The 25421-nt window shown below is 36.4% G+C and overlaps 2 protein-coding genes across 2 annotated transcripts in view; both read left to right on the top strand.

The window, feature by feature from the left end:
- Syt14 (Synaptotagmin 14) overlaps positions 1-7001 on the top strand; it is a 33628-nt gene extending 26627 nt beyond the window's left edge. The window contains exons 8-10 of the mRNA XM_066287840.1: positions 111-274; positions 328-469; positions 5920-7001. Of these exons, the coding sequence (XP_066143937.1) occupies positions 111-274; positions 328-469; positions 5920-6120 (507 nt within the window). The 3' untranslated portion in view covers positions 6121-7001. The remainder of the gene's footprint in view (positions 1-110; positions 275-327; positions 470-5919) is intronic.
- Positions 7002-7642: 641 nt separating this feature from the next.
- LOC136342245 (piggyBac transposable element-derived protein 4-like) lies at positions 7643-25420 on the top strand. The gene is given in 4 exon segments (XM_066287848.1): positions 7643-17705; positions 17784-18499; positions 18501-18917; positions 18985-25420. Coding segments are annotated over 3 exon segments (1122 nt in total). The 5' UTR covers positions 7643-17705; positions 17784-17827; the 3' UTR covers positions 19018-25420.
- The last annotated feature ends 1 nt before the right edge of the window (position 25421 follows it).

The following is a 25421-nucleotide window of genomic DNA, read 5'->3' as shown; positions in this document are numbered from 1 at the left end:
ACGGTACCTGATGTCAGTAACGATAACTCATCTTCGAATAATAACTTCGATTCATTTCTGCTGGTCGTCGTGGATTTTTAGATCGTAAAAGTGCATCTTGTTCTTTTCAGCTGAGCGGATGTACGGGAGAACTGATGAGCTTATCCAGGTCGGACAGTACGGGTTCCACCCACTCGATGCATCACGGCGGAGTTCCAGAACTCCTTCTAGGATTATGCTACAACTCTATCACTGGAAGGCTTAACGTCGAAGTTGTCAAGGGGTCACATTTTAGGTTCGATTTAGTCGAAACATCCCTGTTTCGTATTACATCGCAAACGTTTGCAGAAATCTAGCCCTGAACAGGGCACCGGATACTTACGTGAAACTAAATCTGGTCAGTAGTACGGGTCAGGAACTGGCGCACAGCAAATCTACTGTCAGGAGGGCTCAACCTAATCCACTGTTCAAGGAAACGTTCGTTTTTCAAGTAAGTTTCTACTTCAAGTAATATTGTTAAGTTCAAACACAGCAAGACCCCGCTTTGCGAGGGGGACGCGTGCCAACAGGGTCAAGCGTTAGGCGAAACAGCGTCAAACGGGGTCATTTTAACATGTGAATAAGAGGGATGAGCGCAGCACAAGGGACGAAATTGATTAATCTACATTTCTATCTTTTATTTCCTAAAATTTACCGCTAAACACTTTTGACTAAAGGAATAATCGGTAACATGAGATTAATTATTGTCAATTTTTGTTCATAAATCAAAAATAACATTTAAAAAAAAAGAGTAAAAAAAATTAAACAACAGAGTTCGAAGAAGAAGCTGTGAATGAAATGATGATTCTACTTCTCTAGAGATTTTTTGGTTTTTTGCGAAAAAGTTGTCTAACCTCGTTGGCCCTTTTCTCTTTCGTTCATCAAGCAGATGTCGACGGCGAGAAATCGCATCGATGACTCTTCGCCTGGGTTTTGACCCCATGTAAAAATTTTAATAACTTTCTACGAACTGATCTATAGTTTCACCTATACAGGGTGTTCCATTTTGTTTTGAATTGAAAGAAATTTGCCTTTCGAATTGTAGGACTGTAGAGAATAAAAAAAAACGTTTCTTTCTTTACTTTGGATTATATAATGATGCACCGTTTACTTTTAATGGTGGTGATTATGGAATCGTCGCAGTGTTCTAACCGTCGCGGTGGTTCTTTTTCTAAATCATCCTAAACGCTCTTCCTTAGAATCTTAAACTACATTCAGGTATCGGCACCCATAGGCGTACTCCAGGAAAAACCCTCCCTTTACAAGAGGGTGCCCTTAATTTCGTCATTGAACACGTGGTGCTAAGGCCATCAAAGACACTTGACCAAAATCTTTGTCCCTTTCGAGGAACCATCATTATTAAGACAAAGATTTCCCACATTAGGTCGTTTGAAGTGGTGCCACGTGCTTAACATTCATAGGCGTTGCCTCTGGGTGCGCGGTAACTATGATAAACTAAATAATGCTAATTACTAACAACAACTTTAAGCTTGGTCCTGAACACATTTAAAGCTGTGATTGAAGATCGCTCAAAAACGGTGTGTTACATGAAAAAAAGTTCCAAATAAAAGTCGTCCGGTAAGGAGGAGGACGTGTCATGAAGATAGTGACTTTTAGCCAAAACGTCATTTTAAGGGAATTTCAGGGGTAAATTTTTTTTCAAGTGCCAGCCCCAACAATCCTCCTATCTAATAAAAAAAATTATTTCTATGAAAAAATATATCTTTTTAAAGGCAAATTCATTTAAAATCTTGATTTGAGAAACTTATGGAAGCACATTTTCACAAAAAAATGTCTTTCCTGCTCCAAACACGTCTCAACTCTTATTTAAAAATAATTGTTTACTCTGTGCAACATTTCCCCCATTAGCACCTCTTCCCGAACATTTTGTGACATTTCGGGAGTTATTTCACCACGTGCTCTCACTATTCGGTGGCGAAGATTTTCTAAAGAGAGGTAGATTTCTATCTATAAACAACAGTTTTTAATTGACCCCATAAGAAAAAGTCCAGTGGTGTTGAATCAGGCGATCTTGGGGGCCATTCAATGAAAGCTCTTCGATCAATCCCATGTTCGGGAAAATTTGTATCATGTGCTTAGCTGGTGAATGGAAAACACTTTGAATAATTATCTGATTAGCCCCGTAGCTAACGGCTGTTTCAGATATCGGCACACCTACAACAAGGTCTTGATCTGCGTTTGTGTGGACGGTGTTGTTATCATCTGGAATTTCAGGTGGTGGATCATCCGCTTGTGCTTTGACTGAAATTTGGTCCATGTCGTGACTCGTGCTCGGTTTATTATTCCCGGTGATTTCCTCGCACATCTGGTTAGCAACCGTTTCAGTAACAAAATTCTTATCGTCATGGATTTCTTTAACGTGAAGTTCCATTCGAGACAATGCTTCCGCATTAGTGTTAAGCTTTCCCTTTTTATAGGTAATCGTGTAATCAAATTCTTTCAATTTAATGCGCCAACGAAGCATTTTGGAGGTGGGGTCCTTTAAGGTGAATGACCGTTGTAGTGGTTTGTGATCTGTAATTATATTAAATTTTCTACCAAACAGGTATAGCCGAAAATGCTTGGTTGCCCAAACTAGACACAAACATTCCTTTTCGATGGTCGAATAATTTAATTTAGAATCATTCAAAGTTCGTGAAGCGTAGGCTACTGGTAGGTCTCGCCCTAGCGGGCCTTGTGACAAGACGGCACCCAAAGCAAAATTGCTTGAGTCACTAGTTAAGGTAAAAGGTTTATCGAAGTCTGGGTATTGCAAGATTGGTTCGTTAATAAGTAGGTTCCGGCATGTTTCGACACATCTGATGAATTCCTCGTTGTACACTCGTTGTGTACCAAATAAGTTACGTAGAGGATCTGCATAGTGTGGAGAAGCGTCATCCTGTTGAAAAAATGCATCATTTCCTGTGATCTGATCGTCGTTTTCAAGACCGTCCACAATGTGAGGGTAGATGAAGACTTGAAGCAGATTGAAGTAAGATTCATTCGTCAAGCTATCAAGTAAAAAAACAAAGTCCAACAATACGATTTCCCAAAATTTCAGCCCATACATTCAATTTTTTTGGATGCTGTGAATGCTGCCCTCTCAAATTCTGTGGATTCACATCACTCCAATGTCTGTTCACGAGACCATTCAGAAAGAATGTGCATTCGTCAGAAAAGCATGTCGAATATAAAAAATTGGGTTTGACGAAAATGCTTTCACTGGTCACCTCACAAAATAGCCCACGGAGATCTGGGTCATCTTCGTTGAGCTCATGAATCAGGTGCATCTTGTAAAGATGGAAATTATGCTTTTTCAAAATCACTATCACGTGGATTACATGATGTTGTTTCTAATTCTCGGGTTGTTGAGATAAACTTTTCTTGATTTATATGATTCAGTTCAATATGTCCCAAAATTGTGCAGCCTCGTTGATCACAACATGTCATCTTTCATGGTTTTCGTTAGCTATGGATGTAGTCTCCATGAATTTATATATTAAATTCGTTACGTAGGGATGGCTCAGACTCTTACCAAGATGCCTTTCATCAAAAATTCGTGAAGTTTCTCAGGCTATTTCATTGGTTTTGAAATAGATGATGAAACTTTCAACCCTCTCTGCAGTGTTATAAACCACGATGCTTTAAATCGTCGGATGAATCGACAAATTTCTCAGTATAATACATGTACAAACATGCAATACCAAAAATTTTTTAGATTAAACCATTTTTACGGGGTGTTCTCTTTTCCATGTCACGCAGCATACAGGGTATTTCCTAAGTACGGTATATAACTTCGGAGGCGTATTCTACAGCTAAAATAAAGGTAATTTTGTTATGTAAACTATATCTCAAAAATGCTTCTTTGCGGAAATACAGGGTGTGAAATTGTTTTTTTAATTACAATTTTTTGAACATTTCCGAAACTACTTGAGACGTTTTAATGAAGTTTTTCAGGGTTTGAGAGTTAGCAACGGTGCGTATTTATGCTAAAAACAGTGGCTGTTGTGTGACCAGTGGCGTGCGGGTAGGATAATTGCTGGATATTTTAAAGGAAAAATGTGGTACGCCGCTGTTCTTTTCCAAAATTTGTTCCGTTTTTAATTATGTGTTCGATTTGGAAGAAAAAAGGTCTCTTGACTTTTTTTCGTAGGACGCACCGTTTTCGAGTAAATAAATAAAAAACATTGTAACTAAATTTTTTCATTCCTTTTTATTATTCTTAAGAGAAGAAACACTTGTATGAAGGTATGAATATTTTTGTTGTGTACTTGCCTGTTTTATTAAAATTTCATTAAAATGTCTCAAGTAGTTTCGGAAATATTTAAAAATTGTAATTTTTTTAAAAAAATTTCACACCCTGTATTTCCGCAACGAAGCATTTTTGAGATATAGTTTACATAACAAAATTACCTTTATTTTAGCTGTAGAATACGCTCCCGAAGTTATGTACCGTACTTAGGAAACACCCTGTATATCGGTGCATGCACATAAGGAATTTTTCATATTGTGAAGTGCAGAAAACGCAGCATTCCTTTTCCTAAAAATTGTAATTTTTATTTTCTCCGTTGGTAAATTCCATTTCTTAAGACGAGAAACAAGAACTGCTTACTGTTGCTTTGATGATGTCAAATCTCTTGCTAAATCATTTAATTCCCTTTGAACAGCCAAATGTGGCTCGCCAGAATTGAGACCTGGAGCAAAAGTAGGGTCGGTATATTGTCCTCGGAAGCTGCTTGATGATGCATTATCTCCATTATCTCCCAAGCCAATATCTTGCCAATCTAAAAGCGGAGTCGATACTGGTAAGTCTGCATTATGAGAAACAGGCCTTATGGCAGAAGAGAAATTCGGATGTTCAATCTTGCGCCGTCCTTTTTTAGAATAACCTTCAGTCTTCGTCATGCAAAAATAACCATCATCAAAATGGTTGGTAAGTTCTCGCCATACCATTGGAACTGCAAAGGGCAGACTCTTTCTCTCCCCTTTCGTCTATTGCACCAGTGATGCGCTACAGCCGACATGGCACACCCGGGGAGCTCGCTACTCGTCTTGATTTCCAATTGAAACCCCAAAATACACGAAAGAGGCTTTTTTCACATTTTCTGAAAATGGTTCGGCTTGATATTTCACAAGAGTTTCTCCACAAATATAGCAAAACTTGGCAGGTGATGTTTTGCAACTGCGGCGCGTTCGACTTCACATTTTCGTCGTTCAAAAAACTGCCTTAACAACTCAAAATACCAAAGGAAAACTGACTAAGAAAACAAGTTTTAGGCTGTAAACGCCTTAAGTTTAATTATATTTTGGTTTTAAAATGGACCCTTTTACCGGCCCTCATAAAACTTACTACCTGTCGACATAAAAGGGCTACCGAACCTACTGAAAAGGGGCGCCTATTGGGGCTTTATGAGTATTTTTTTCATTATTAGAAAAGTATTAGATTGGTAAAATGAGTCAAATTAGGGATCATTATAACGAGAATCGAAAGACCTTTCGAACAAGGTACTACTCGACCTTACTTTCAATTTAAGATTTTAAGGGTTTAACTCGCCCCAACTAAGGAGTTGACGCGAAAGGGGCGAGTATACTGTCATAATGTGCCCCCCTCGAATATAAGGTTTACGTATCCGGACACTTTCCGAAAATAAATTTTCAAATACCTGAAAATGCCTGTTCCGTTTTCGATGCGCGACCCCGTACAATGTGCGCCGCTAACCTGCGCACAAGCATAAAAACATGAAGTTCGTTTGAAATTCCGGGGAATACCCTTACAACCGCGACGCGCGTTATAGCAAAACAACGTTGAAGGAGGTGGCGTTAAGCGGGATCATACTGTATACGATACAGTCTTCTATTAGGTCTTTCTAGCAATACAAAAAATTCGATTTTCTCTTTTAGGTAGCACTGTTCCAACTGGCCGACGTGACACTAATGGTCTCAGTGTATAACCGCAAAGGAGTGGCGAAAAAGAAGGAAATGGTGGGATGGTTTAGTTTAGGTTTAAACTCCAGTGGCGCCGAAGAACTGGCGCACTGGATGGACATGAAAGAATTCCAACAAGAGCAAATCTGCCGCTGGCACATTTTGGTGCAGTCATAGCGAATTCATAGACGGCGGAAGGGGCGTGCGGTAAAGTAGGTCTTATGACATTTTCTTGGTAGCATAAGGGATTTTGTGATGTTTTTTGAAGGAGATAAGATATATATTTCATGTATTTTCTATTCCAATTGACTTTTTATGCGAATTTTGACATGTATACTTATAGAATTTTTTACAAGGTTATTTTGGTCTGACCGAGACAGGATAAAATCACGCAATAAGCTGTATCTATAAGGTTAGTTTTTGTGATATTTAGTGAACGGCTGTATAAATACCAAAATCTTAAAACTTTGAATCGAAATGAAAATTGATGAGGGACGTACATCTTTCAACCTTTATTTTACCCCTTTCTTGCACCCTTTTATTTTCAAACCGTGTCAAATGCAACCCTAAGACATGACAGTTCTTTCCATGAAAATTGAGGCTTAACGCGTGCTATCAGGGGGGGGGGGGGGCAATTTTGATTGAGCTTTTCAAATAACGAACAAAGTCAAGTGATTTCTTATCTCAAAAGTGTCCACACTCGTCTCCTAATTGCGTCCAATCGTGAGGATTGGATAAACAACAGAACGTTCCCCCTTTTAATGTACATGTATGTTTTGTAATAATATATTTACATGTATATCCCCACACGATTTCGCGTGTCTAATTACTATCGAATCCTCCATCGCGTATCGTTTCATTTTTCATATTGTCATGTATAAATTTCAATAAAACACAGGGTGTGGTTAAAAAAATGGCCCCCAAACTTTTCAGTGCGTGGTTGAAACTCTGTGAACTCTACCAAAATAATTGAACAGATCTGCTTTCCTCACTGGCTTCATTCGACTAGTTTTCCCCCTTTGTAAATCCAAAGCTGAAAATACAACTTTTTAATTTCACTGTGTTTTTTCAGGCGGGAAAAGTCCTTTTATCATTTCCAATCATCAAATGGAATAACATTTTATTATCGGAGAAATAAATTTATTCAATTCGCTATGTATTATAAAACATCGCTAAAATGGTCTCGATAGATTGGACATTAATATTTAATAATTTATTTAAATAAATTATGAAAATAATAATTATTTATTTAACAAATTTGTTAAATGTCCCTATATCGTTTCCAATTGTCAAATGGCATATGAACGTTATAATATCAAAGACATAAATTTATTTAATCCACCATGTATTGTGAAATATCGATAAAATGTTAATTGATTGATGAACTTATTATTTAATGAATTATTTTAATAATCAATTAAAATTATAATTATTCATTTAATATGTTCGATAAAGTTTTGAGTGAGGTCTCCATGACGTATTGAAGAACTTGGGCGCCAGTTTGAATATACTCTGTATAGCGAGAGAAACTATTCCACCAGGTTTACTATACAGAGTGTTTCAGTTTTTTATCAGCCAGCGACTGGATTGTAACGACTGCGTTTTTAAGAAAGATCCGCAAAAAAAATTAATTTTATTCAACTGTTTTGCTTAATTTCTTCAATTTAATTTTTTTTAATTATTTTTTTTTCTTTTTTTTTAATTAATTTTTTTTTCTTTTTTATTTTTTTTTAATAATTTTTTTTTCTTTTTCATTTTCTTCAGTTCTCATTTTTCAATTTCAATCAATCAAAGTCCTTTTTTTTGGTTATTTACTTCTGCCTAAACACCAAACGTTCCGAACTTAAACTGTTTCTCGCACAAAATAAATCTTCGGTTCAATTAGACTCTATGTAGATGATCTGACAGGTAATTTTAAAAATTCTTCACCAACTGAGCCAAACATTAGCCAGCGAAGTGGTTTTCAATGCTTATTTCCATTTGAAGTTATTTTCTGTCCTATCTCACATTGAAATCAATGAAACTATCGCAAAGCAGATTTGCCTGCAAATTTGCATTTGGAGCCTTTATTATTTACTTTATATTCGTTGCACATATTATTACGTAAACGCTGGAAATTCTAAACTAAAATCGATTCTTTCCGAAAATAAATATTCTATTCAATGAAATATTCTCGTAACTTTATACCGGGGCATCTTCGTAAGTAGTCAGACAGGCTGTTGATATGCAGCAGGTAAACGACATGAGGGTACCGCCCACCCTTACTCCATACTTCAGATGTAGCTCAGGGTCCTTCTACTTCGTGTTAGGGGGACGACGGTAGAACACCCCCAGTGCGACGTTGCCACATTGTGCCACGTTCGCCTACATTACGCTGACCGTTAAACCACCATGAGCCTTTTTCCTGGCAAAAGCAATAATTTATTTATGACCTTTGTTCAAGTTTCAATACCGAGTGTTATTGGAATATTCGTTTACTAGATAAGTATTGATACTAAAAAATTGCCAATACAAATCTACAGCGCAATGTGAAATCTTTGCGGCTGTTACTCACCAGGGCTTGTGAAAACGATCATCAAAATTTTGCTTGTTAACTACGAACAACGCCATAATCAACATGAAAATAAGAAATTATTATTGAAATATATTTATTATTGGGTGATATTGACCTTCTTGTCATACCAAAAAACCTGTTTCCAAATGATAATTTGGATAACTAGAAAAAATTATCTATAATTTGAAATGGCATTCCACGCCAACAGAAGGCTCTGTACATACGAATTTTAGCGTTATAAATTTTTTTAATGATATTTAGGTAAAATTCTCGCACAATTTTTGTAAAATAGGACTCTTATTGTATATTTAGATTTTATAGCAAATCTTAATATGTACCTAGGAATTATCATGCAGAGCAAAAATTAATCATCTTATGCTAGATAGTTCTACTACGATAAGCGATTTGCCACAGTGCAAGTTTTTTTTTCTGGAAATAGTGCGATAAATTTAACTACGTTCTTTTCTAAAATCCGATTTTAGCCCCCAAAATAGAACGATTTCTGTGCTCGACCGATTCCAATGCTCAAGAACAGGTCCTCGGTCACCTGAGATTCGCCTCGATTTGATCGATAATTGGGAGCTGCAAAATTTCAGAACCAAAAAAAATTTACATAGTTCAATTTTATTATGTCTTTGTTCCTGCACCCTCGGGGAATGGATTTCACACCGACGTGTCCCTTTTCTGTCTGTGCTCCTGCAGCCCAGGAGATCATCAAATTAAGTATTAGGACTTGGAATTAATTCGTAGCGTTTTATTTAAGAAAAAAATTTATTGATTTTAAATGAAAATAAAAAAGTACATTAATTAAAGTATTGCCCATCGCTTTCCACTACTTTTGACCATCTTTCGGGCAGGGCACGAATACCGCGTCGGAAGAACGCGTTGTCTTTAGATGCAATCCATGAATCGACCCATTTTTGACAATCTTCGTAAGAAGTGAACTTCTGCTCAGACAGACTATGAGCCATCGACCGAAACAAATAATAATCAGATGGAGCAACATCTGGGGAATACGGCGGGTGGGGCAGGATTTCCCATTTAAGTCTTTCCAGGCATGTTTGTACCGGTTTTGCGACGTGCGGACGAGCATTGTCGTGCAGCAAAATGGCTTTGTCGTGTCTTTTGGGGTATTCCGGCCGTTTTTCTTTCAATGCACGGCTCAATCGCATCAGTTGTAGTCGGTAGCGGTCTCCAGTTATGGTTTCAACAGTTCATAATAAATCACACCCCTCTGATCCCACCAAATACAGAGCAGAAGCTTAGACCCATGGATATTCGGCTCTGCCACTGATGTTGACTGTTGACCGAGCTTAACCCATGACTTTCTGCGCTTCGGATTGTCGTAACGGATCCATTTTTCATCACCAGTGACAATCCGATGCAAAAAACCTTTTCTTTTTTCCTGTTGAAGCAGCAGTTCACACGTCAAAAAACGCCTCTCAATGTCCCTTGGTTTCAATTCATATGGAACCCAATGTCCTTCCTTTTGGATCATACCCAAAGTTTTAAGACGTTTTCCTACCGTTGATAGGTTAACTCCCAATGATGTAGACAACTCTTGAAGTGTTTGACATGGGTCTTCATTGAGCAATGCCTCCAAAGCATTGTCTTCAAATTTTTTTGGCTGACCAGGTCGCTCCTTGTCAACCAAGTCGAAATCACCAGCTTCAAAACGTGCAAACCACTTCCGACACGTTCGTTCAGCTAGAGCATGTTTATCATATACTTCCACTAAAATACGATGAGCTTCAGCAGCACTTTCGTTCATATTAAAGTAATGAAGTAAAATTCCCCGCAAAAACCCTTTATTCGGCACAAATTGTGACATATTCAATAAATTATAAAATGTCGTTATTTATTATTCAAAAAGTGGATATGCAGAGCAAATGATCTCTAATGACCGCTGTTTCACGATAAGTATATTATTGTAGATAACAACGAAATACTGTACTATCTACGCCATCTCTTGTAAAACGCTACGAATTAATTCCAACTCCTAATACTTTATTAACAAGAGTATCTTTTTAATGTTAAAATCTTCAGATTTTCCATTTTTCCTGTTAAATTGCCGATAAAGTTATTAAAAGATTAAAGATAAGTACCTGTAAAACATTTCTTTCTAAGTCCTTCGCCCGTATCTGCCCGGCTCGTTACCGTACGTACAGAACTTTGTCGGATTCCGGTTTTCCACAGCAAGATCCGGAAATGTCGATTAAAAGCCATTCGGTTTTTCCTATTTTCACGCCCCGTACCAGTGTATAGGGGGTGAAACACGCAGTTTTCGACCTATTTTAGGGCCTAGAATGCGTAATTAAATTCATGGCACTTTCGTCAGAAACACCTGGTATATTAAGTATTGATATTATAATACCATTTTATTGTTAAGAATACTTCAATAGTTCAGAAGTGAGAGAGATATGTGATGTATGTACAAAATGCCTTTTTTCCAGTTAAACACCGTTTGAGTACCACCCTTTATATGTCCAAAATTAGGTGGCGCGCTTTTTTGTAATAAGTTTACACCTATGTAGTATTTACACCCTCTCGGAAAGTGGAGAGATTTTTGAGCTGATGATATGGGGTAATTGAATTCTTGAATATAAGCAAAAATTAATATACTTATTAAACGAAATCGCGATCAATTACGAAATGGGTTACGAATAAAATCACCAATTTTTCTAGAATCGGACACGACTTCTTCCGTTTGAAAAGGTTTCAGTACACGGTGAGTGAGGAAAAAAATCAAATTGGCCGACTTACTTTGTTTCGAGGGAACCACCGCAGTTTTTTTTGCGAAATTAAACGCTCTCCACAATTCTCAGCACATTTCAGGAAATATAATTCAGAGCTAAAATCAATGGACCGCGAAATATTAACAGAGATATTTCACAATGAAATGAAATTGGCAAAACAAAACCCCCGAAATTTGGAATTTCCCGTGGGAACCCGACCTTAGGAGGTTTCACTGCAGGTGATACAAATTTGTTAGGTCTATGCAATAACAGATAAATTCGCGACGTGAACTGTGCAGAGCATTTAATTCTGAAAAAAATTGGGGCGCAAGTATCTGCGCCCTTTCGAGTCATTTTTCTGACTCCCTCTGTATATAGTGTGTTACTGAATAAAAATCCGATATTTCAGAGGGCGATTTTTCAACTAGTTTAAAGATGGCAAGTTTTTATAAACAAGTGTTCCAGCTCGTTTAGTTTCCAAGATAGGGGGTATCAAAGTTTCATCTCTTCGAGCTAATTTAACGAAATTCCGCGCCCGGGGCTTTTTGGGATAACAAATTCGAGTTTATCAACGATTCAGTTGTTTCTTCTAGAGGGCGTGGCAAGTGACCATTAGAACGCTTTTCAATAGCTGCGACATTTTTGTGTGCCACACTGTATGTCACTTTCAACTAGAACATTTTCTTTCTCTGCCTTATCTGTTTAAAAAAATATACATTGTTGCTGTCGCTAGAAAAGGGAGTTCCGAGAAAAACGCATCTTAAGTTGATCACGCGTACTAATTATCCAAAAACGCTAAAACAACTAGGCCTAATGATCGCTTGTGGCGCCCTCTAGAAAATGTAGCTTAATCAATAATAAATTGTAATTTTTCATCCCAAAAAAACCCCGGGTGCAGAATTTCGTAACATTAGCTAGAAGAGACCGCAAAATAGCAAAGGATATGTGAGTTGTTTTAATCAAGGTTGATTCCTCGTCTCTTGAAAACTAAACGGGCTAGGGCACAGGTCCAGAAGAACTTTCCATCTTGAAATTATTTTAAAAAATCACCCTGTGAAATATCGGACACTTATTCAATAATGCCCTGTATAATGCAGGCTAACAGTCTCGTTTTAATCTCACCAGTGCTGAATACTCGTGTATGATAAATTTAATTCCATTTTGGCAGATATACAGGGTGCCAATCACGTACATGCAGTTATTTCAAGGGCCGAATCTTTAACTGATTTTATCACGAAAAGTTGCTGTGAATGTAGGTCCGCAACGTCTTCGTTTAAGAACTGGAGGGAGTCGAAGTTTCATTTTTAATTTGTTTTTTTTTTCAATATTTTTGGACAGAGATGTCATGATCGGACAAAATTTGGTACACGGGTGTTTTTGATGACGCAAAATCCAAATATTGTCTTAATTTTTTTAATCACTGATAGAGGGCGTCACAGACAGGGTTCCATCAGATTTTGATTGGCCCTAACTTTTCCGCCCTACGCTGTAGGCCAATTTTGTATTAATAAACTTATTGCACATTTACTTCGATTGAAACAACACGTTCTTGGGAAATGTCTGTAGAATTAACGGTTTTGGAGATAAACAGGTTTATAATTCGTATCACTCGGGTAAAATTGGTTTAATAACAACTCATGAAATTATCAAAACTAATTTAACATCATAATAGTTATTGAAAATGGCCATTTACCCATTCTTGTACAAAACTCCGGTGGAAAATGAAGAAGACCTGAAAAATAGAATAATCGACTTTTGCAAGAAAATCAAAAATACACCGGGTGTGATCCAGAGAGTCCGCCAATCAGTGATCCTGAAGAAGAGATGCATATAAAGAAATCCGAAGTGGCCATTTTCAACAACTATAATAACATTTCATTAATTTCGATAATTTAATTAATTTCGATAATTTCATTAATTACGAAAATTTCATTAATTTCGATAATTTCATTAATTTCATTAATTACGATAATTTAATTAATTTCGATAATTTCATTAATTACGATAATTTAATTAATTTCGATAATTTCATTAATTACGATAATTTAATTAATTTTCGATAATTTCATTAATTGTTATTAAATCAATTTTACAAACAAAATTAAAAATGAAATTTCAACAATCTCCAGTTCTTAAGCGAAGACGTTCCGGGCCTACATTCGTGGGAACTTTCTGTGATAAAATCAGTTAAAGATTCGTCGAACACCCTGTATGCACCTGCGATAATGTATTTCCGCCAAAACAGCGTAGGTAGATTCATTCTGTGGAATCATATCTCACAGTGCCGAAGAAGCTGAGGTGGCGAATAGGTTAACTTATGTGATAAAATACAGAGTGTCCCAAAAAACAACGTTCTCCATGTATCGACGCCGGGATCCTTTCTGTGAAAGTGATTTGGTTTTTTGCGGTGGTGGGCCATAATAAGTAATGGTTCATTCCCCGTTGTAGGTGAGGTATACGTTACAAGTCAAATTTTGCAACAGGGTAACGCGTGTTACGCGAATCCAAAAGGAGGATTGTTAACCGAAGATCAAAATACCACTTGTGGTTTTTTTTGTAGTAAGACTTCAACAGTTTGCAGTAAAACTCATTTTTACTGTCAAATTGTGACAGGTTTCGCTGATTGAAATGAGTCTCGTCCAGAGCGACGCGGAGCGTTTTCTTTGTTGGTGCCAGTTTCACCTTGCTCATGGCAGTGTGTGCGATGTCAAAATAACAGTGTACAAAGTGCCTATTTCGCACACGATGATACCTTTAAGTTATTAGTGTTCTTGGGGCTCTATTCTGTAAGCAATAGCGTTCATTTTAAACATTTCGTTAGTATTTGTATGGTCGCAAGCCGAGATTGCTACGATGCGTGTTTCGTTCCCTTTAAAATTTAAAGGGCAAAAATTTGAATGAAGTTCAACTTACGCGTGTCGTGCCGTCTGCCGCTGGTAGCTAAAGACTGGCCAGGAGTGGGTGAGTTGAGGATATAGCGATGGTAACATGGCAAAAATAATGTCTGTTCAAGTTTAACGCATAAACATAGTTCCAAATTCTAAACTTCTTTTTTAAGTTAGATAAGGTACGATAAAGAAATTTGTACTCCTTCAGCTTCCGAAGAAACTGGCTTGAATTTGAACAAACTGAATCTGTGCCTTGCATACTTGCAGTGCAGAATTGCACTTTTGGGTCTACCAGGTTTTGAAGAATTAGGGTAAACCAAAATCGAAACTTCAAAACAGTAAATTAGTTAATTTCAGAAAAAAGTTTTCACGTTTGTAATTTATAAAAAAATCTTGCTTTGCAAAAAGACGTATAAAACCAAAAAAAAAAAGTTTAAATTTTTTGCACAAATAATTTAATTTTTGCTTTTTAAGAAACTTGATTGAATCAATGATAAGAGGAAATTAAATGTTATTTAATGGTTGCAAAGTTGGATATAGGGTGTCCCACATAAAAACGTTGCATTTCACCTAATTATTGCAAAACTAACTGCAACTTCGAGCTTTATCAAAAATCTGAATACGCCTGCGGCTTCTACGGAAAAATCGTAGTAAGGGACCGTGTTTAGATTTTCGACAACTTCAGTGATGGTCGAAGTTTACCGAAGAGTCCAAAATATCGAGTTTTAGAAAACTCGGTCTCGAATCCCCCTTTTCCTCTCTGTCACCATTTACCCGATACATAGCAAAACCAACCAAAAAAGGCCATCCCGTACTGTGGCTTCTGCATTCCTCTTACCTTTCTGATAAACTTCTTCTTTCCTATGTATAATCAAACTCTACTACGACCAAAAAAACGCAATTTAGCCTAATTAAAATGTTTTGGTGAGGACTAAAGCCGCACTAAAATTTGTTATTGCGTCCAGCCTTATTGGGACATCCTGTATATTTAAGAAACTGTCTCTAAATAAACTAAATTATACTGCAACTTAAGAAATATTTATTACGTAGTTTATATAGCATAGTTTCTGAGATATTATGGCATATGCAGGGTGTGAACGGCTTACCCTGTTCGAGTCTCAATTTACGAGTTGTTTTGAACTTTCAAGCAAACTAAAATTTAAAGGACAAAGTTGTTAACTTGTAGTCTTTAATGTGAGATTGTAACTATTTGCTGGTAGGGTTGGGCCGTTTTACTATAGACGTAGCATTAGAAGAGTTAAGTGATAAATTGATATTTCAGGCGATTTGCACCAAACTCTCCAAAATCGGCCATAGCAGACCAAACTTTTAGTGAGTACATTTTTAAGGTTTGCTATCGTTGTGGGTCTATTTTCGAGAGTTTAGATAGTCTAAAACTGAGTGGTTGGCGTCCAATCTTTGTGTTGTATATAATTATATGTATTAAGGCTATCTTTTATGTCTTAAATTAAGATGTTTTAGATATGACAATAGGATCTTGCACAATTTTTGGTGATACAATATTCTGTATCTCTTTTGTGAAAAAAAAATTCCTACATATAGAGCGTCGTTCATGCGTTGTTCAAGAGCAGCGAATCTTGCCACCAAATCCCTGATGGCGCCCCCATAAGGTATCGACAACCATACTTACCTTACGAAGTTCACAATTGTCCTTATACCTGTTAATAACTAAGCAAATCAAAATATTTAACAAGTCAAATGGTCGTCACACAGCACAACTGCAAGTCTCCCTCGTGGATGTTAACCTTTAGTTGGTAACGTACGGTCTGTGAGACCGACAAGTATTGTGTATTCACGCTCCCAGTACATTCCCGCAGCAGAAGCCTCTGTTTCCTCATGAAAAATCAACAATCGCACGCTTATCATGTCTATGTTTTCATCATACACATGGTGCCAGTCTAAGAGACCGACAATACAATTTGCGCTATACAGGGGGTCCCAAATGCCATGGGACACCACTGCTACCTCCTAAAAGGGAGAGCACTACCTGGTTAGCCAAATTAGAGAAAATGTGTCAGACTTGGGTCTTAGTCAATATCCGGAACAGCATTTCCAACTTTTTCTTGTTTTCCGAGATATTTGGAACAATTTGAAAAATGCCAAAATTTAATTTTCGTAATAAATCGAAAGCTAAAGATTTTTCAAAAAAATGTTCATATAAAATTTTAAAACTTATTTTGGGCTCTTGACATATGCGATTTAGCAAAATTTATAATCAGCTTAGTTTTCGGAAAAAGAGCACGTACGACTTGTATAACTTTAATTCACCGAAGCTAACGCATGGCGCATGACAAAACTACTTTTTAAAGTCGGGCTCACAGACCGATGATGCGATTTGTGTCAAAATAAATCACGTCACCGATAGAAGGTTAATGTGGCAGACTGGTGATTTGTAAGAGAAATGCAATTTGCAGCTGAATTTTTCTTAACATACACCGAGCCCTCAGATTTTGCGTCCCATGCGCAGTAACCGGAAAGATATTTTGCACCCTAATAGTGATAAAAAGCACTATTAGTGGGGGCGTCAAATGACTGTGAATTCTCACACAGGATGTTCGTTTCTGTGGCTCGACCATGAGAACCTCGCTTCCCATGAGACGTCCGAGGTCGGTTAGATTGGGACAAAGTTGCGCAATTTTCCCACAGCTGCAAAATTGGTTATAAACGTGTTAGCAAAATTTCAATTCAAGAAAAACGAGACATGATGGAAATCTATTGCGTTTCCCATCGAGATACGCAAGTTCCTTTGAATTCAGACAGCTGGCAAAACTAGTAGTTGCACACCCCAATAATGGCGATTAATACAAAATGAAACGAGATCTATGGGACATTAAACATTTTATTTTAAAAACAAATTTAATTTAAATAATATTTTAACAAAAAATTCATTGGAAAAAACCGGACCTCTAGTTTTAGCGATCAAAGAAATATTTAAATTTTTGAGAAAGTATTCGCTCACCTCCGAACAGTTACATCAATGAATAATTAGAATACAAATAATGAAATAAACAACTTATTAACCATTTCAATGCTGCTGACGTCGAAAGACGTCATTTGAATCATTGGTGGGACACTGGCGACGTCTCTTGACGCCACCTCCGTGCGTGTCTCAGAACGGCTATTTCTGCGTTAATCGGCAGTGGATTGAGTCGTGCTTTTATCAGCCCATTTGAATGGAACTTTTTTGTGAATTTAGCTATTTAGTTTCATTTCGTGTCGTGGAAGAGAGTCAAATTGGACCTTCAGGAACGAAAAAACCTCGTATGAGTCCAAGAACAGAAAAATCATATCCGCTAACTGAAGAGGAATTACTAGAATGTTTAATGGATACAGATTCTGAGACTAGTGATGCGGATTATGAAGAAGAAACCAATTCACCAAGCAGTGATAATAGTGATGTGGAATGGGAAAATGTGATTAATGAAGCACTTATCCACAAGTCTCGGCAGGTCCCATTCCCTCCAAACTGCTACAAATCAATTAATATGGTCTTCAAATTAATTTGAACATCGTAAAATCCCATTTTCCGGAAAAACGAACGGAAATTATTCATCCGATCTAATGGTAAGATTATATCACAATTCATGTTCTTATTTGCATTAGACTATGGAAAAAAATCCAACATTATACTTTTTTCATTAGGGAACACACCCAGAAATTTCTTTGATTTCCTCATTCACGAAGAAATGCTGAAGCTCGTTATTCACGAGACGAACGCATGTGCTGAGCATTTCTACCTCGGTGCAAATACGAAAGAAAAATCTCGTATAACAAATTGGAAAGATATTACACGTGAAGAACTACTAACGTCTATTGACTTACCATTACGTATAGGAACCATTAGATTGAACAGACTGCAAGATTATTGGAAAACCCACCATCTGTGTAATGTACCCATATTTCCAACATGCTGTACGAGGAAGGTTCGATTTATTATCTTTTTGCGGTGTCTTCACATTTGTACGAATCCTCCACCTGCTGCACCGGAATCTTCAGACAGACTCCATAAATTAAGACACCTTATAGATAACTTTAACAGTGGGACGACTGAGGTTTATAGTCCGGGTGAAGAACCATCGCTCGACGAACCGATGGCATTGTGGAGAGGAAGATTGGTTTTTCGGCAATTCATAAAAAATAAAAAACGTAAATACTATAAATAATTATATTTGTTGACGGAACCAAATGGCACCGTAATGAAATTTTCTCTCTGCGATGGAACTCTTGACAATTATGGTGGCCAGGGAGATGCTGCCAATCTTGTCCTGAATTTGCTGGATGAAAAACTAAACGTTGGACCTTCAGCGTTTGTGGACGATTTTTACAACATTCATGACCTCGCTGTCCAGTTTTTGCAAAAAAAATACTTGCTGCACTGAAACTTTAAGAAATGATACGGAGAACAATCCAGTTGAAATAAAAAGGACTAAATTGAAAAAAGGAGATACGATATCTCTTCATGCAAACGGAGTTATGGTGGGTAAGTGGAGAGACAAAAGAGTTGTTGTTTATGTTTTAACAGAATTTCAAAATAATTTGATAACATATTTTAGTCATCGGAACCAAGAAAAAGAAAAGCCAGAGCCTCTGGTGCAATACAATAATTTAATGGGAGGAATCGATGAAAAGGACCAAATTATGGCGAACCGTTCACGAGAGAGAGAGAAAGAGAGAGAGAGAGAGAGAGAGAGAGAGAGAGAGAGAGAGAGAGAGAGAGAGAGAGAGAGAGAGAGAGAGAGAGAGAGAGAGAGAGAGAGAGAGAGAGGTGTTGAGATGGTATAAAAAAAACTGAAATCAATAATTTATATTTGAGCGTCACCAATTCTTAATTTTTTTTAATAAGAAAATACACCCAACCATGGATATCGTTATGTGACTACCGATTTTCCATTTTTGGAATCTCTATTACCACCAAGAGCCACACTAGATTTGTCCAAAAAACCACATACTGGAAAAGGATAAACCAAGTGGAACCAGTAAAAAACATGCTCACAGATTATCTATCATGTGCATTAAAAAAAATATCCGAAAAACTACTGTGTACCACTATCCAGCATCCCCAGGAATGCCAGTTCTCTGTCCATGTTTCGAAAATTTTCCCAAAAACTTGTGATAATTTTGTTTTTTTTTCTAGTAAATTTTACTAAAAATTCATTAAAGTTGTTGTGATAAATTAAAAGAGTTAGTAGATAAGCTAGGTGTAAATTCAAAAAAATACCCTTTGAAGACGTCTTTCGACGACTTCAGCCTTCGCTCAAAATTTCCATGGCTTCTGACCGATGACGTCGAAAGCCGTTAATACCCTTTTGGCAAATATAATAAAATATTTTAATAATGAATACCTTTATCGAACTAGTACTATTTTTTAAAACATCCTCATTGCCATAACATGTTTAGCTCTTCAGGTTAACAGCAGGATTTAGCTCAGCAGTGAAAGGGTTAACACTTCGTATGCATCTCTTTTGCTTTGATGCTGAATCGTCGAGGCACCTTAGGCAGGCTTAGTAATATCTGGACACATCTCGTTCCAGGCTACGTTTTAAAAACTTCTTTATTGGGCGCATGCCTCGGCCTCAGTTTCTGATCCAACAAACGCCATAGGTTTTCTATGGGGTTCAGATCTGGCGAGTGAGGTGGAGTTCGAAATCTTTGGGGTGCGTTCCAAAGCAACCATTATCTAGTGATATGCGCACTGTGTTGAGAATCATTGTCCTGTTGAAAGTAAAACTAATTTTACAATTCTAGTTTTTGGGCGCTAGTCGACAAATTGCCTCGTAAGAGATTCACATAACTACGTGCTGTCATTTTATCATCAATGACTTCTAAGTTTCCAACTCCGACCCATGCCATACATCATCAAACCAATAACATTCCCTCCACTGTGTTTAATAGTACTGAGGATGTTTTTTCCTCCGAACTGTCCAAATACCGGCTGGTTTAAAAAGTTCAAATTTACTCTCATCAGAAAATATAAATTTTTTCAAAAATTCCAAAGACTTGTCCCTGTACATTGTTACAAACTCTAGCCGCTTCTTCAAGTTTATCTTGATTATAAAGAGCTTTTTCCTTGCTTAACTCCCCCCCTTCTGAAGACCAGTTTCATAAAAGACACTCATTGTAGTCTGCGGTGTAACGACTTTTCTAGATATTGATGCGATGTCTTCTGCAAAATTTCTGGCACTTTGAAAAATATTTTTTCCAGCGTCTTTAATAACATGCTTCCCCCCTCTCTCTCTCTCTCTCTCTTCCTCTCTCTCTTCCTCTCTCTCTCTCTCTCTTCCTCTCTCTCTTCCTCTCTCTCTCTCTCTCTCTTCCTCTCTCTCTCTCTCTCTCTCTCTCTCTCTCTCTCTCTCTCCCTCTCCCTCTCACTCTCTCTCTCCCTCTCCCTCTCACTCTCTCTCTCTCTCTCTCTCTCACTCTCACTCTCTCTCTCACTCACAGTTCGTTACGGGGACGACCACTTCAAGATTTATTACTATCGGTTAATCTGGTCTCTTCCTGTTTTTTATTAATATGTCTGACTTTGGAAAATCCCAACAATTGCAACTGCGATACAGTTTTCTGATAACTCTTCGCTTGGTTTCGAAAAACTGATCAATTCTAGTTTTGCTATTAATTTCATCTTTCTTAACAAACATATCAACTGCAGTAATGAGTAATAATGGAATAAACATACCGCACAAACAAAAACTTGTTTATGCATTCTTCTTGTTTTTCTTAATTAGTTGTTCTGATCGGGGAAGATGTGCAAATGCCTTTTTTGCATCAAAGCATTTCTTTGATGGCTAAAACTAGAGATTCGATTTCTTTTCAAAAATCTTTTTAATCAAAACTAACGTAAATATAATTCATTTTCAAAATAATATGCTTAAGGCACCACAGATTTTTTTCATTACGTACTATCAATTCTTCGGATGTGCAAATACTTGTTTTAACAACTCTGTGTGTCCGCAGCTATATACAGAAAAATTACAACCAGCCAGACGCAGTTCGAATACTGGAAGTGTACGTTGGCCGGCACGTCCACCAGATTTGTCCCCGTTAGATTATGACTTATTGGAAACAATAAAACACTTGATTTATAAATCTGCTGGTGTCACCAGTTCAAGGGGAAATTTAGGAATTGTGCAAGCGGGAGGAGGGCCGCATAAGGCCATGGTTATAGTAAATTTATGTTCTGACGAACACTCACCAGTAATCAAATAATGTAGAGGATGTCCACGCGAAAAGTCCCACCATCCTCTAACGTTTTAATATATTGAAATAGAAAACATTTTTTAACAAAAAGTGCTTGAAAGTTTATGTAGTTTTCTAAGATTGACGGTAGTTTTATACAGAGTGCTTATAAACGTGTGCCAACTCAATATTGCATTTTTTGAACAATGAAGAATTACTTTTTTTACATATTTAAATTCTGCGTTTTATCGCGAATTATTAATTACTTTATACGGACATGAATTAATAGAAATACAGGGCTGTCCGCTAAGCACGCGTCAGACGATTACGACCTTATTTATAATTTTATTCGAAAATTCTTTGTACAGTTTTATGTACGACCTTATAAGGAACATTTTAAAAATATTTTCATTTATACAGGGTCTGTGAAAAAAAAGATACAAAAAAAATGTTGCTTTTAAATGAAACATCCTATACATTATTGTATTTCTAGATTCTACGTTCAATTTTAATACAAGTTTATTAATGCGTTGGCAGTTTTAGAATTAATAGTTTTCAAGATATGTGCAATTGAATTTTGAAAGTGACAGTTACAGATGTTTGCAAAATTGCAAATTGTTAACAAACGGAAAGGTATTTGGTAACTCGTTTTTGTCACAATACAATGGAAGGTCCGTACTTCAGTATGGTATCAAGCTTCGCTTAACACTTTCTACAGGGTGTTTACAAAAATAAATTTAATTATATATATTAAAGTTGCATTGTTTTTGAGTAAATTTGTTTCACAAGTGTGTCTTTGAGCGGTACATTCCTAAATCGAATTTATATTATGAATATGATAGACGTATCTATGGAAACAGCCAAATAGAGATAGTACCGATAAAACTCCTTTACTACCAGTATGTGACATAAGCAAAAAAAAACAAACAAAAATAAACCATAAACAATAAATGTTTTATTTTGAAGAGTAATTTTAAGAAAAATAACTTTTTTTACTTAACTGTGATTAAAAACATATTTTCTCAGGTTAGTGTTAAAATTTAAAATTTACTTTATAAACTCGTACGTAAAACTAAAAATAATTTTCGAAAAAAAAACTATAACTAAGGCAGTAATCGTGCGACGCGCGCTTTGAGGACAACCTTGTATATTCAAGAGGTTTTTGCATAAACTGTATTATAAAGTACTTTTGTATGATGTATAAATACTTTTTTCCGCGACTGTATATAGGTTATACCTTATATGTTATATATATAAATCTTATAATTATTTTTTTTATAATTAAAAAGAAAGTTGTCAAATATGACAATAAACGTAATAAGTGACATCAATCGAGGTGATATGATAACAATATGCCTACAAAATTGGAATAAACTATAAATATTATGTGTTAAACATTAAGAAAGAATTTTTAACAATATCTGTAAAATAATAACAAAAACGAAGGAAAAAGTTTATTCAATATTTAATTTAATTTTAATTAAAATTATTAATGTTAATTGTACTCCTGTTGGGCTGAAAAGAAAATATTGGGTTTGAAAAATAAGAAAAACAAAAAATACGTTTTGAAGCATTTTTCTCATGTTTTAAGTAAATTGACAAAATTTAACATCTTTCATCTTTAGTATATATCAGTTTTCATAGAAAATATTGATTGTAAACGCAATAAACTATTCAATTTAATTTTGAGAAAATCTATAACAATGACAAAACAAATGACTACCACTCATTGCATCACTCATATTGTTTTCATAGCTGACCAAGATATATTTGCAGAACTTCACCATCGAACTATGTTGCACGAGAGTAAATTTTTGTAAATATTACAAAAATTAAACGATTTGAGGTACAATTTAGCATTGCTTAGTCATCGTTGAATTCAAAATAAAACGCGGAATTTAAATATGTAAAGAAAGTAATGCTAAATTGTTCAAAAAATGTAATAGTTGGTTTGCACACGTTTATTAAACATCCTGTATAGAACTGCTGACTATCTTGAAAAACTACAAGAACTTTCAAATACTCTGTGTTAGAGATTTTTTCCTATTTTAATATATTAAAAAATTAGAGAGTGGGTAGGAGTTTTCGCGTGGGCAACCTGTACATACAATACTTGCGGTTATATTATTTATGAACTGTTCTTCAGGATACACACGAACGGATAGTTGTTTAAATTTGTTTGATTTGTTCATAAGAAGTATTGAAGCATAATGCACTACGGAAAATTTATAACGGCTTTCTATGAAAATAGATGTTTGCGGAACATGAAAAACAAACAATATTCTAACAAGGATATATATGACAAGAAATGTGAGAACAAATTAGCAAGGATTTGATGATATCCGTTCTCTAAAATTTGATAGCTAGCATATATTATCTCAAATTTCTTCTAGAACGTAAAAGCATGTTTCTGGCGTCATTCTAAAATGTTCGCCAAATTTTATGGGATCATTAATATTCAAATAGCACGTGAAATTCTCCATTTATCTCCTCCTACACTCCTATAGTCGCAATTTATTTGCCTCGATGCAAACATTTTATTCTGACAGACCGATCTACACTTTCTAGTTAGAAGAATTTTAAGTAAATTATTATATAATAAAACGTAATAGTCATTAACTAGGACCATTGTCTAATGGCAAAATTATTTCGAATAGTAAATTAATATTCAAGAAAAAATTATACAAAATCTATTTATCGTAATTATTTGAGGAATTAGATTAATCTGTGTTGGTAATAATTTAAGTACCGTAACAGCAACGTTGTGACGAATATCGTTTAGATATACTCGTCAAAACGGTGGTTTGTTAGAAAACACAGCTACTATAACCGTAGTCTAAAGGTGGCTCGAGACCGAACGCGCCGCGCTGCGCTGTTAAAATCAGCTCTGCGCAACGCGGAGCGATCGGTACGAACGATAATCTGCCTTGAAGCGCGCGGAATTGCGCGATCCCACAAAAAGCGTGAACACGATCGGACGAACACCGAGACATCAGAGAAAGATGTTCGCTTGTGCGCGTTTGTTTTGGACGGGGCTGCCTCTACGATTTCGAGTTTAGCGTGCGTGCGTGCCAACTGGAACAGCACAGAATCGATTTCCCCTTTCAAACGTTTTGCGCTAGTCAGCACCTCTCTGCGCAGAGCTGCGTAGTTCGGCTAGGTAGATTAAATCGCGGCGCAGCACGGCGGCGCGGAAGTAGATTGTGAGGTTATCGGCTGATGTGGGCGGAGTCAGTTCGACCGGCGTTTCCTCTTCAGTGTTTAAAGTAATTCAGATTTGACTGCCTTCGTGAAGATAGAATCGTTTTAAAATATCAGGACACAAAACAATAATATAAATAAATTAAAAGAAAACAATTAATCCATCGTTTTTATCTATATGAGTAAAACATCTGACACAATGGGAGGTGTGGTGACACTTGACTGACTCCACCTACATCACCCGCTAGCAGAGCAACCCACCTCGTTGGTCTTTATCAGAGCCATATTAAACCTTATGGCGTCCTCTTACTTGCACAATTTCTATGTTGTCACTTGAACTGGTGATATCTATATATCCACCAATATTAATGAGCTGAGGAGGAAAATCATAGCAATTCTAAGGACCAAACGCTAGGCATCAATTAGTTTTTCAGTTGCTAAAATGAGAAAAGTTTGACACATAAACGAGAATATAACTCGAGCATTTGCTGAATTTGAAACCTCCCTCTTGTATAAAATTCTACCACTGTCACAATCCGTGAGGGCGAAACATCTGCTATCTATGGCAAACCGAGATTTTTAATAAGTTGGAATAAGATATACCGTGGATCTGGTGGAGATTCTGAAGCCCAAACCCTACACGGCACCTATACTACATATTAATTAAGCAAATTGCCTTTCTATTTTATAAGCATGACAGATATTTATCCTAAAGACAATTTTGTACTTTCTCCACTTTTATTGAAGGTATTGAAGAAGCGTTATTGAAGATGCACTAATCTGCATTAACAAACTGCACAGCTTTATGTATTATTGGCACTGTTAACTTAATTTTTTAAATCGTCTAGTTCTTATTATTGTGAAAATACTTTTATACAAAATAAATTATGAACTTATTGTCAG

The sequence above is a fragment of the Euwallacea fornicatus genome, chromosome 11 (assembly GCF_040115645.1).
Source record: "Euwallacea fornicatus isolate EFF26 chromosome 11, ASM4011564v1, whole genome shotgun sequence".
Classification (NCBI taxonomy): Eukaryota; Metazoa; Arthropoda; class Insecta; order Coleoptera; family Curculionidae; genus Euwallacea; species Euwallacea fornicatus.
Note: the sequence above shows the minus strand (reverse complement) of the source record. Positions and strands in the feature narration are given on the sequence as shown.